Source organism: Wolffia australiana, chromosome 18, assembly GCF_029677425.1.
Source record: "Wolffia australiana isolate 7733 chromosome 18, ASM2967742v1".
NCBI classification, from domain to species: Eukaryota; Viridiplantae; Streptophyta; class Magnoliopsida; order Alismatales; family Araceae; genus Wolffia; species Wolffia australiana.
This window is the reverse complement of record NC_135852.1, coordinates 8066172-8077551: the sequence shown is the minus strand read 5'-3', so window position 1 is coordinate 8077551 and position 11380 is coordinate 8066172. Positions and strand designations below refer to the sequence as shown.

The following is an 11380-nucleotide window of genomic DNA, read 5'->3' as shown; positions in this document are numbered from 1 at the left end:
CCATTAATGCATGGCATGCTGAATTTTTTATGTAAATAATCCTAGGCATTTCACATATAGATTCCTTAAAAATCTGAAAAAATCATTTATTACAGGATGTTGCACTAAATACAAATTTTATCCAACTCCATTGTGATTTCTATCATCAATATGATGTTAAAGTGGATTAAGATATTTATTAGGGTTTAACAATGATTGCCTTGGTTAATTATTATTTCGTGATGCGTTTATAAAAAGTTGTCTTGGGAAATACACCCCAAAATGTCATTGATACAACTGTTCTGAACTAATTTGATGCGTTGATCATAATCAGTTTATACATAAAATGTATTAGTTATGTAGATCTAAATGTTCACTGGGAGACATTTACTAGGTTAATCAAATTCTAGGGACTATCACAGATCTGTGTTAAAATATGTAGTTGTAATCAGTTTATATATACATCCAAGTGCATGATTAATTAAAAATCACATAATAAAGTCATCAAATACTGAATAAAACATTAATATAATGTATATTTGATGTAGCCAGCAGGAAATTTTCAAATGATGGCCTAATACAATATGCGCTCATTTAGCCCTTACCTTTGACATTTAAACTTTTGAATCTGTTTGTATTTTTTTCCATGTGACTGCCATCCATTTGTTTTTATTTTGATGTGATGATTTCACTTTGATGTGACAGCTATACATCAGTATAGAGATGTAATAGGTGTGAGATAATTCTCACACACTGTTTGTTTGAGTTGCAAGCCTACGAGAGATCTCAAATCACTTTCATATATCTTTGGTCATACACACCTATTTGTACAGAACAAATATATCAATCCTACATCTTTTTGCTCCTCTTTTGTTGTGTTAGAGAAACAACTTTTTTTTTATAATGGGGTATTAAAAACACATTTTCTCTCTTTGCCTCACGATATTTAACAACTGAGTACTATTTAGTGCGACAATGCAGCGCACTAAGGGTGGTGACACCCAACCCTGATTTCAGGCCATCACCCTTGTGGTGGTAACACATTACGGATGGTGTGTGTGCCCGTCGACGTTCAACGGTGGATCAGGGTGGCTCACGCAGGCGCTAGAGCGCGCAGGAGTGGGTGCCAAGCGCCACACGCGTGTATGGGACGCGCAGGTCAGGAAACAATGCCGCGGTGTGGCACGTAGAGCTGTGCGGGGAGCCGAGCAGCTGCGCGCGGGCATCGTGCGCATCATGTGTGTGGGGCAGGGGGCGGGTGACATGCCTCCAGGAGACTAGGGCATTGGCGCAAAGTGAGCGTCGAGATGGCTTGAGCGCGCGGCACCCCCGCGAGTAGCACTAGGTGCGCGGCGCCCAACTTGAGACACCGTGCACAGCAACGTCTGTGCGAACTCCGCGATAGGTGTCCGCACGAGTGCTAGTGGCATGGGTGATCGCCCAAGGCTGGGGCAGCGTGTGTGAATGCCGAGCCCACGAGCAAGCAACGCCCGGCCCGGGCGCGCACGAGTAGGGGCGCGGTCAGCAGACGCTCACGCAAGACTATGGGCCTCAAGGCACAGGAGCACCCCTACCAAAGTGCGCAACGCCTCGTCTCATTACTTTGGTATCAACCCTCTTCTTCCCCATGTAATGTCTATGATGGCAATATAACCCTTTAATGATAATAATGCAATGACCATATTCCTCGACGGGGGTGCATCCCCACCCTCTGTTCTAGCCCCTTCTATGCAATCTTAAGCTATTGTGAAATACTTCCGCAATAGATCAATGCTGCTTAGTGTTCTGCTCCAAGCACTATGGCAGTCACATGCCAGATTCAAGCAATTGTCCTAACTCCGAATTTGACCGCTCGACACCAATCTATACCCTAATTTTCACAAGCAAACCAAGCACATCATGGTTTCTACTCATTATGTTCATTACTTGGTATTGCACTGCTGGCATAATTTTTTACAAAAAGAGCCTCAATGGAGCATTCTATGCTGTCATGTGTGACAACCCGAATATGTTCAACTTATATGCTCCAGCTTGAGGGGGAATGCACGACTAACCCTTCAGGTCCATTGTCTCACATGCTTAGGTTTATATGAACCCATTTAATCCTTTTTCTATCAAACATCATCTCATTTATTCTCATGTTTCATCCCATTATGCATTCCTTAAGTTTCCTGTCACCATAGTCTATAAAAATGTACACGGTATCCTCTTTCAGAACACACTTTAACATATTGCTAACTTTTTAAGAGATTCAATCTCCATGTGAGAGTTACCTCTTGCTTGAGGATGCAATTGCAGAAATAATTATTTCAGTGGATTCAGAAATAATCAGAGACATTACTAAGTCAATCTTGGGATTATTGTAAAAGTTAAGGAGTGTATATGCGGCATTTTTCATGATATTAATTATCACTTAATGATAAAATATTTTCTTAGTTGTAATATGAATATGTATACGTTTATAATTATAACATTACATCCTTATTATTCTCACACATACCATTAAAGTGATCCATAAACATGCACGACTACTCTACTATTTCTACTACTAACAGATACATTCAATCAAGAGGATACTTTCATAATGATTCCATAACATAAGAGAAGGAATAATTAATGGTACTTATTCTGAAACTGCTCATCTTTGCTCTTAAAACAATCAACTGTGCTAATAAAATTATGAGAAGAAAAAAAACAGCTAAACTCTAAACTACAATACCATACAACAATGGAAGATATAACAGTGAAATCTCAAAGAAATTGGACGAAAATTTCAAAAGGCTCTGCGGCAGCCAAGACCTCCGCGTGAAAACATCGTTATTAAAACATAGAGAGAAAGATATGGGAGAATCTTAATCGAATTGAGAATCGATGGAGTGGCTTACCCGATGATGAACGTTGGAGATGTCTGATAATCTTTGCCTCGGCGACCGATTAGAACCGACATCCATGTCCTCTTCTAAACTCGAGATGTTCTTCCTCTTCTGCGTTTCTGTTCTTGGCTTCTCTTCCGCAGTCTCGACGATGGGACTCAACGATGAGGTATCTGCCTCAGACAACTCCGAAGCCTCGTCATCTACCGCGTAGAGTATCTTCTGAATTGCCCGAACCGTCTGAAAATTTTAAAATTACAATAATTTATATAATTAGGCGGGGGTTCAGCCGGTATGATTGATGAGGAGATTTCTTACGGGGGAGTTTTCAATTCCGGGATTTTGGCAGAATATTTCAATGTCCCGCAGTTTCCCGTAGTAGAAATCTCGTTCCTTCTCGAGACTGTCGACGAACAGCTTGAGCTCGGTGATCTGAAATGCAGCAAAATAGTTCATTTTCCAGTTTGTCCCCTGGTATTAAAACTATCTAGATTCAATTACGATGATGGTTTATTTTGTTCATTTCATAGAAGTTTTAAAGAAATAAAACTACCTTAAAAACAAATTGAAGCATGTGAAATAAATGGAATCCTTCAAATTCGATCATGAAAAGATGCCAAAATTGTATTTTCTACTAAATTTGATTACCTCAGAAGGTAAATTATGACCCACCTGAGCTTCATACGCTTCTGTATATCCGCTTGGCGCGGTTTTTTGGATCTTGTGAGATGACTGCGAAGGAGGAGCATCGCTCTTCCGGGTGGGATGGGAACCGGATGATCTTAACGCTGCCGAAGGCTTAGATGATGTTTGCGAAGAAGCTGTTTTCCTTCCCACTTCCTTCCCTCCCTTGCTAGAATCTCTTCTCTCCAATGCATTATAACTGATTCCAAACGAGTAGTACAGATTAATCACCGAACTTAATATCGAATTAACTCATACATTCGGTTGATTTAATACCCACCACAGGAGACAACCCCAAAAAGACAGAAAATTCAATTACAGAACCCTAGATACGAAGACCCAAACCGAATAGGAAATCCCTTAGGGAAGAAAACTCACTTCATCGTTGCGCCACAGCTGACTGAGTCGCAGTACCTCTTCATCCATTGCATAAACTCTAGATTATCCAGCGGCCTTCCCTTCACGAGCTTATTCACTTCAATGTGCTATTAAAAAGAGGGAAATAAGAAGATTAGACTTATCTAGAACTCAATTGTTCTGGTTTTTCAGTCTACTAGTTAAATGTCTTTTGATTAAATGAGAAATAGAAAATCGATTATTCACAAATAGGGAAATAAGAAAATTAGACTTATCTAGAACTCAATTGTTCTGCTTTTCCAATCTACAAGGTAATTGTCCTCAGTCGAAATGAGCAATAGAGCATTTATTTATGGCAACCGATGGTACAAATATAATTTCATGGAAAGATCTTCCGTATAAAATGTGTACAAAAGATGAAAAAAATTGCAGGAACTGCGTAATGACAAAGATTTCAAAATAAGGCAAAGTCAGAGAAAAACCTTGGAGATCTTCAACTTGTTGAACACGTCCTGGAGCACCTTGTAGTTCTGAATCATTTCGTATTCTGTCTTGGCGTCAAAATTTACCTTGTGCATGGGAACCATCCCCGGGTGAACAGAATCCATCAGCTGACAATGAACAGCGCCGGACGCCGCCTAAAACGAAGAAAACAGCAAGATCGACACCGGACGCCCTCAATAAAGCCAGAAAACCAGAAATACGACGAAAAAAAGAGGATCGAAAGAGAAATTGACGAACCTCTTCGACTTTGGAGAGATTGAGCTGAAGCGTAGTGTTGATCCACGCCAGTATTTCACCCCTTCCAACGAAGTAAGCCGCGTCCATCATTCCAATTTTGGACGCCATTCCTCTCGACCAAAATCAAGCAGCAAGATCTAGACAGTTTCAAGAAGACGAGCATATTTATACCTCCACGGAGAGGAATTTGGGCGGGCTTCTGCCCTCGTTGGCAAATTCAAACTCCGTCCGTACTTCGAACCAAACGGGCCGGGCCGGACTGGCCGGGCCGGTCTATCGTCCGGGTCAGGGACGGTTGGACGGTTCGAGACGGTTTTCACCCCGTCCCACGTTCCATCATAAACCGTCCCGTCCCGTCCAATACCCTGGAACAGAAAATGATAGACGTTCTGAATCATAGTTGTAAAATTAGAGAGAAAAATCATAAAATGGAAATTTGGTGCCTGAAAATCATAAAATAATGGGACGGTATTTTTTCTCGGAACAAGGAATGAAAGTATTGCCCCATACTTTGTCTGGGGCAAAGTATGGTGAACAAAAAAACCATCCTGTCCGCGTCCGTGCACTGTACTGGCCACATTGGCTAATAACATAATCATGGAAAATTGTTGAAAAGTAGCAATTAGTGGACAAATCAATATTTAGATCATCTGAAATTGTCCCGTTGCAAAACCCGGAATAGGGATCGGCATGCGTCATCCATCACGTCATGCGTCATCGTGACGGAAACATGACGGTTACGATGACTGTTTTAGGGGTCCGTGACAGTGACGGATGATGAAGTTGTGGGGGACGTGATGGTGATGGGGAGCCCAAGATGTGTGACGTGACGGAACGGCCTTCACGGATGACGACCGTGACGGAATTTTTGAAAACTTAATGCAGACAGCAATTCATATAAAATCATTATTTTTAATCTTTCCGATGGCTGAGATTTCGCCACGTGACATGGCCATTTCGATTCCCTGGCATTTTGCACAGAAGTCCTTATTTTTTTGCCCGCGCAAACTGATGCCGCCTATAAATAATTGGAGATATACCCCTTCGTTCAAGTAGGCTTTTATTCACGTCACCGGTGACGGTAACTGGGACGTGACGGGACATACTATGGAGGGACAGTGACAGGAACGTGACTGTTTTTTTGCATTATGCTGGGACGATGAAGGGACGCTTCATCATCCGTTCAGTCACGTCTGGGGGGTCAATAACTAGACATGGTCGTTCTGTTCTGTTTGTTTCAAACGAACAAAAAATTCGCACAAACGAACTGCACAAGGGTCTGTTTGGTGTGTTGTTCTTTTTATGTGCGAAAATTAGAACAGATGTTTGAACAATTCGCACAATTCGCACAGCCGAACAAATTCGCACAATCGAACAAATTCACACAGCCGAACAAATTTGCACAACCGAACAAATTCGCACAAAACAAACAAATTTGCATAACCGAACAAAATTTGCACAAACGAACAAATTCGCACAAAACGAACAAATTCGCACAAAACGAACATAATTTTCAGAAATTGCATAAAACTGCACAAAATTGCAAAAAATTGTTATGCATCTACCAAAGTAAATTATACTAAAAATATTCTAATTTATTATGACGTTATACTAATTCACAACTCACAAGTCACAAAACATCATATTCAGTATAAATCTATCAGTACAAATCTAACAATCATTGAATCTAGTGATAATGGCATTTATATTTTAATGGTACCTGATATGTGAGGGGTTTATGTTATTGTTGTCACTTAGATTAAAATTCATTTGGTAATTTATTCAGAAGAGGGGATTATACTGAATTCATTTTGGTAATTCATTTGATTTCGTTGGCTGATATAACTGAATTCAATCGCTTTTAAAGGAAAGGAATTAATTGATTTAATATATTTTTGAGAATTAATTTCATTAAAATGACTTACGTGAAACGGAGTGTACTTCCATTTTTTTCTAGAATCTGGTTAGAGGGTGGAATGATTAGATTTCAATAATAATATATTTAGGTTTTTGTTCAATAATAATATAAATTTTTTTAGCTCTCACACCTAAGAAAGAAAGTATGATGGGTATATCCAAAGCGTAATGAATTCAAGATGCCGTTTTTGAAATCAAATGCTAGGGCTCCTAATTTTGTCAGAGACAGAGAGCAAGAGAGAAGGAGAGGGAGAGGGAGAGGGAGAGAGTGAGTGAAAGAGAGAAGAAGAGGGAGAGGTGAGGGTGAGTGAGAGAGAGGAAGACAGAGTGAATGAGAGCGACGGTGAGAGTGTGAGAAGTTGATAGATAGAGAGTAAGGGAGAATACGAGAGAGAGAGAGAGAGAGAGAGAGAGAGAGAGAGAATCAAAGAATTAGAAGGAGATAGAAAAAGACAATATCAGAGAATGATAGGAAGGGAGAAAAAGATAATTAGGGAGAGAGAAAGATGGAATTAGGGACCGAGAGAAAACTAGAGAAAGAGTTAGGGAAAGAGAGAAAAGTAGAGAGGAGAAAGGGGGAAAAGAGAGAATCAGATAATTAGAGAGAGAGCGAAAGAGAGAATCAGAGATAGAGAGAATACCAGAGAATGGTAGGGAGAGAAAGAAAGAATTAGAGAGAGAGAATGAGAGAATGAGAGATAGATTACGAGTGAGGGAGAGAGAAATAAAGAGAGAGAGGAAGCGAGAATGACCGAGGGATAGAAAGAAAAGATTAGAATGTGAGCAAAATAGAGAATTACATAAAGAGAATTAGGGAGAGAATTGGGGAACTAGAGAGAGAGAGAAAATAGAGACTTAGAGATAGACGATTGAAGAAATAGAGAGAGAGAGAGCAAATTAGAGATAGAGGAAGAGCAAATCAGAGATTTAGAGAGAGAAAGAGAGATTCAGAGATAGAGATAGAGAAAATCAGAGAATTAGAAAGATAGAGAACCAGTGAGAAAAATATAAGTAAAGAGGTTTAGAGATAGTGAATTAATGAGAGGGCGAGAGAAAGAGATAATTAGACATAGAGCAAGAGAAAATCAGAGAATTAGGGAGAGATCGAAAAAAGAGAATCAGAGATAGAAAAAGAGAAATTCGGAGAATGAGAGAAAGAGAAGGAAGGAGAAAATTAGAGAGCAACGAACAGAGAAGTAGATAATTAGCGAGGCAAAGAGAAAAATAGGAAGAGAATCAGAGATAGAGAGGGAAATTAAGATGATGAGGGAGAGAAAGAGATAAACAGGGAATTAGAGAGAGACAGACAGAATTACAGAGAGCGAATGAGAGAATAAGAGAGTTATAGAGAGAAAATTAGAGAGAAAGTAAGAGAGAATCAGATAGTTAGAAGCTAACAAGATAGCATCAGAGAATTAGAAAGAAAGAAAAGAGAATCAAAGAAAGACACAGACCTAAAAATACTTTAAAAAAAATGTACCGAATCCCGACTCCTATTTCCGCCTCCACTTTAACCCTCGTCCGAATCTGGCGCTAGAGATGCGAGTTCGGAGTAGAGCTGCCAAATCGTCCAGGAGAAAGTCCGATGATTTCAAGCTTGGGGATTCTCCCCGTGATGGAGTGAGAGCAGAGAATAGAGAGGATAGAAGAGACGGGAGAGATAGAGGGTATTACGGTGTGTACGGGCTGTCGTCGAGACTTAAGAGAGATGGAGAGAGCGAGAGTATGAGGGAGACTGGGACTCTGAGGACGAGAACGAGACTGGGAGTCAGAGACTCTGAGAAAGAGAACGAGAGTAATTTTTTTTTTTTAAATCCTTAAAAAAAAATTTGCACAATTCGCACAATGCGAACCGCACAGCCGGCTGTGCTAAGTTCTGTTCGTTTTCAACATTGTTCTGTTCGGAAATCTGAACAGAATGCGCAATTTTTTTTTAACCAACGGAACATAACGACCATGTCTAGGGGTCACGTACCAAACGTGGCGTTCCCTAACCCGGAAACTGGTCTGACCCTGGAACAGAAAACGATAGACGTTCTGAGTCATAAAAGTCAGATGTTCAAGGAAAAATCGCCGAAAAATGGACTTGTAGTAAATAAAATATCATAGAACGGAACGATTTCTTCGTCCGTGTCAGAGATATATATTGGTTACAACAGGGTAATAGAAACAATAATGGAAAATTGGTGAAAAGTCTCAGATAGTGGAGAGGAATTGAAAGAAAATCCTTAATTTACAGTGATACTACAACAGGTTCCGAAAGATTTTGAGGACGTCGGCGAGGGTGACGACACCCACCAGGTCAAAGTCGTCGCCGACGACCCACACGTAGTTGACCCGATGGGCCAGAGCCTGGATCAACACCGCCATCAGCGAGCTACCCGGTTGAGCCACCACGGCCTCCTCTGACCTACCACCCGTCCTCGCCGCGCACCTTCCTGACCCACTGTTCTTCTTCTCTCTCCGCCGCGCCCTCGCCGTCGATTCCTCATCGGACGATGAGGATGATGACTGCGATGACGAAGAGTCCTGAAAGAAATAAAATTATGCTTAATGAGATTATAAACTAATTTTAAAAGCATATAAATAGTTTAAATATTAGATATTTTAGATAACGCAAAGATCTTGCTGAGATTAAAGAACATAAATAGCTCAAACTTGCACTTGATCTCAGATATTTCATGACATCAATAGGAAGCAACTTAAATTTTTGAGAGAAATGAAGACGATTACAGAGAATAGTCTACACCTACTCGAACAAGCCATTAAAATCGAATGAAATTGCGTTATTAGTTATGATACAAAATAAAAGGGGACTAATTATGAATATAAACATAAAGATTGACTTTAGAAGGTAATTAAGAGGTGGTACCTGTACAAAAATTTCGTCACCCGAAGAAAGACCATCATCGATGAGATCCAGCATTCCAGTCATGGCATTGGCTTGCAGCCGGGCCCTGACGGCCGCCACCGCCTTCTCCGAAGGACCACCACAGTCGACGAAGGCCATCAGTTCACCAGTGGAGAGCGTGGCGATGGCAGCCGCCACGGTCTCGCCGCCGCCGACGATGGCAGAGGGGGAGATCTCGCCGACGAGCTTGCCGTCGTCGGTGACGATCGCCACGGCAATCTGGCTCAATTGGGCTAGTTTAATCAGTGGCAGCGCCGAGAGGGCGGGCTCGTGGTAGCCAATGGCGGGGACGTCGCGACGGATGATGCCGAGCGCGTCGACGGAGAGGGTGGAGACTGAGTAGAAGAACCCAATGGAATTGAGGAAGAAGCGCGCAAAGTCCTCTGGAGTAAGGCAGCAGAAGTCTCCACCGTTGGATCGGATCGGGACGATAAGCGTCTGGGCCCCATCCAGAATCAAATCTAGAGCTTCCAACATGCTGCAGATCAATCAAAGCCTCATCAGAACTAGCAATCAATGATCATTCAAGACATAATTTGGTACAATTACTCTGGAGTAAGTCAACGAATTTCTGCTTCCATAGAAACACGGATTGACAAGAACAAGCTAGTTTGGTACAATTATTTTTAGATCTCACATCAGACCCAAGGATTGATCATTTCTATGAAAAAATCCCCAAATTAACGATCATTCAACAAAGGATTTGGAGCGATCGTGATAATAAATTGAGCAGAATGCTACCTAACCATACAAGGACGTCGAAAGTCAACGCATTTCCACTTCCAATAAAATAAAAAAATAAACGCCCGAGGAAAGATCAAGACCGAAGTCAGTCAAAAACCTCGGCAGTCAACCAATTGGCTCTTCAAATTGAAGGCAAAGTCAAGCAACCTAACGGATTCGGCGATTTTTTTTCTGTAAACTTTAATTAAAACGAGCATTAATCCAAGGATTGTGAGAAATTAAACAAAACCGCATCTATACAGCAAAAAAGGAGCAAGTCAACGACTCGCCACTTCCAATAAAATACCAAATAACACACGACAAAAGATCAAACCGAAGTCAATCAAAAACCTCGGCAGTCAACAAATAACCACTTCCAATAAACAACAAAAAATCAAATAAACCTAAAAAACTTGGCGAAAAACACCAATTCAAAACCCAAACCTCGCCAGCACGCACCTGGAATCCCGTGCGACATGCTTCACCAGGCAGCCTGAATCCTTGGGAAAGACAACAGAAATGGGGGAACTCAGAGCCGCGGACGGATTCTTCAGATTCTCCTCGTCGCAGAGATAGCAGACGATGTCAACCATGCAAACCTTCCCCACGCAAGCTCTCGATTTCGCACCCTTTGCCCACACGCTAAGGTACCTTCCGCCGCATCTCTTCAACGAATCGAGCGCCTCGCCGACGGTCGAAGACACCGGCAGCGACTCCAGTGGCGGCTTCCCGATGCAGAGGTCCGATACCTCGTAGGCCAGAAAGCTAATGGCCATACACTCACAATCCCCAGCAAAGATCGAACGAGCTCCCGAAGAACACGAAGAACAAGCTCAGAACTCCGACGAACTGACAATTGCAGAAGAAGATGAAGAACACCTCAGATCTGAAGAGGGGAGGGGTATTTATAGGCGCAGGCAACTGGGTATAGCCCGTCATCCGGATAGACCCGGTCGATATCCCAGTAATAGCCGGTTGATTCCTGCCAACTAGGAAGGGGGAAAAATATCATTGTGGGGCCCGCCTACGTGGAGGCCTGCATGATTGACACGTGGAATTATCGATTACGAATTAATAATCCACGTGTTTTTTGGGCCGTCGATTTGATGTTATTAGGCTGGTCTCTTTTGGGGGTTTCTAGATTCTTCGGATTTATTCGACGTGGCAGTTTGTGGGCCGTCGGGTGGTCAGCGCC

The 11380-nt window shown here is 41.8% G+C and overlaps 2 protein-coding genes across 2 annotated transcripts; both read right to left on the bottom strand.

Moving 5' to 3' along the window:
- Positions 1-2674: 2674 nt before the first annotated feature.
- On the bottom strand, positions 2675-4775 carry EB1C (end binding protein 1C). The gene is made up of 6 exons (XM_078589821.1): positions 4635-4775; positions 4376-4531; positions 3915-4021; positions 3525-3735; positions 3171-3284; positions 2675-3092 (listed from the first exon to the last, which is right to left on the bottom strand). Exons 1-6 carry the CDS (start codon positions 4740-4742, stop codon positions 2832-2834), a joined length of 957 nt encoding a protein of 318 aa, XP_078445947.1. The 5' UTR covers positions 4743-4775; the 3' UTR covers positions 2675-2831.
- A 3846-nt stretch (positions 4776-8621) lies between these two features.
- LOC144714987 (CBS domain-containing protein CBSX5-like) lies at positions 8622-11065 on the bottom strand. The gene is made up of 3 exons (XM_078589820.1): positions 10645-11065; positions 9424-9940; positions 8622-9080 (listed from the first exon to the last, which is right to left on the bottom strand). The coding sequence occupies exons 1-3, from the start codon at positions 10959-10961 to the stop codon at positions 8796-8798; spliced, it is 1119 nt and encodes a 372-aa protein (XP_078445946.1). The 5' UTR covers positions 10962-11065; the 3' UTR covers positions 8622-8795.
- Between the last annotated feature and the right edge of the window lie 315 nt (positions 11066-11380).

What these genes read in the sequence shown, in the direction of transcription:
- EB1C (XM_078589821.1), bottom strand. Translation starts at nt 4,742, where the DNA reads ATGGCGTCCAAAATTGGAATGATGGACGCGGCTTACTTCGTTGGAAGG. An exon ending in AGCTGTGGCGCAACGATGAA is followed by an intron (nt 3,736 to 3,914) that starts GTGAGTTTTCTT and finishes GTTTGGAATCAG; the next exon opens with TTATAATGCATTGGAGAGAA. An exon ending in CAGAAGCGTATGAAGCTCAG is followed by an intron (nt 3,285 to 3,524) that starts GTGGGTCATAAT and finishes GCTGCATTTCAG; the next exon opens with ATCACCGAGCTCAAGCTGTT.
- LOC144714987 (XM_078589820.1), bottom strand. Translation starts at nt 10,961, where the DNA reads ATGGCCATTAGCTTTCTGGCCTACGAGGTATCGGACCTCTGCATCGGG. An exon ending in CATGTCGCACGGGATTCCAG is followed by an intron (nt 9,941 to 10,644) that starts GTGCGTGCTGGC and finishes ATTGATCTGCAG; the next exon opens with CATGTTGGAAGCTCTAGATT. An exon ending in GTGACGAAATTTTTGTACAG is followed by an intron (nt 9,081 to 9,423) that starts GTACCACCTCTT and finishes TATTTCTTTCAG; the next exon opens with GACTCTTCGTCATCGCAGTC.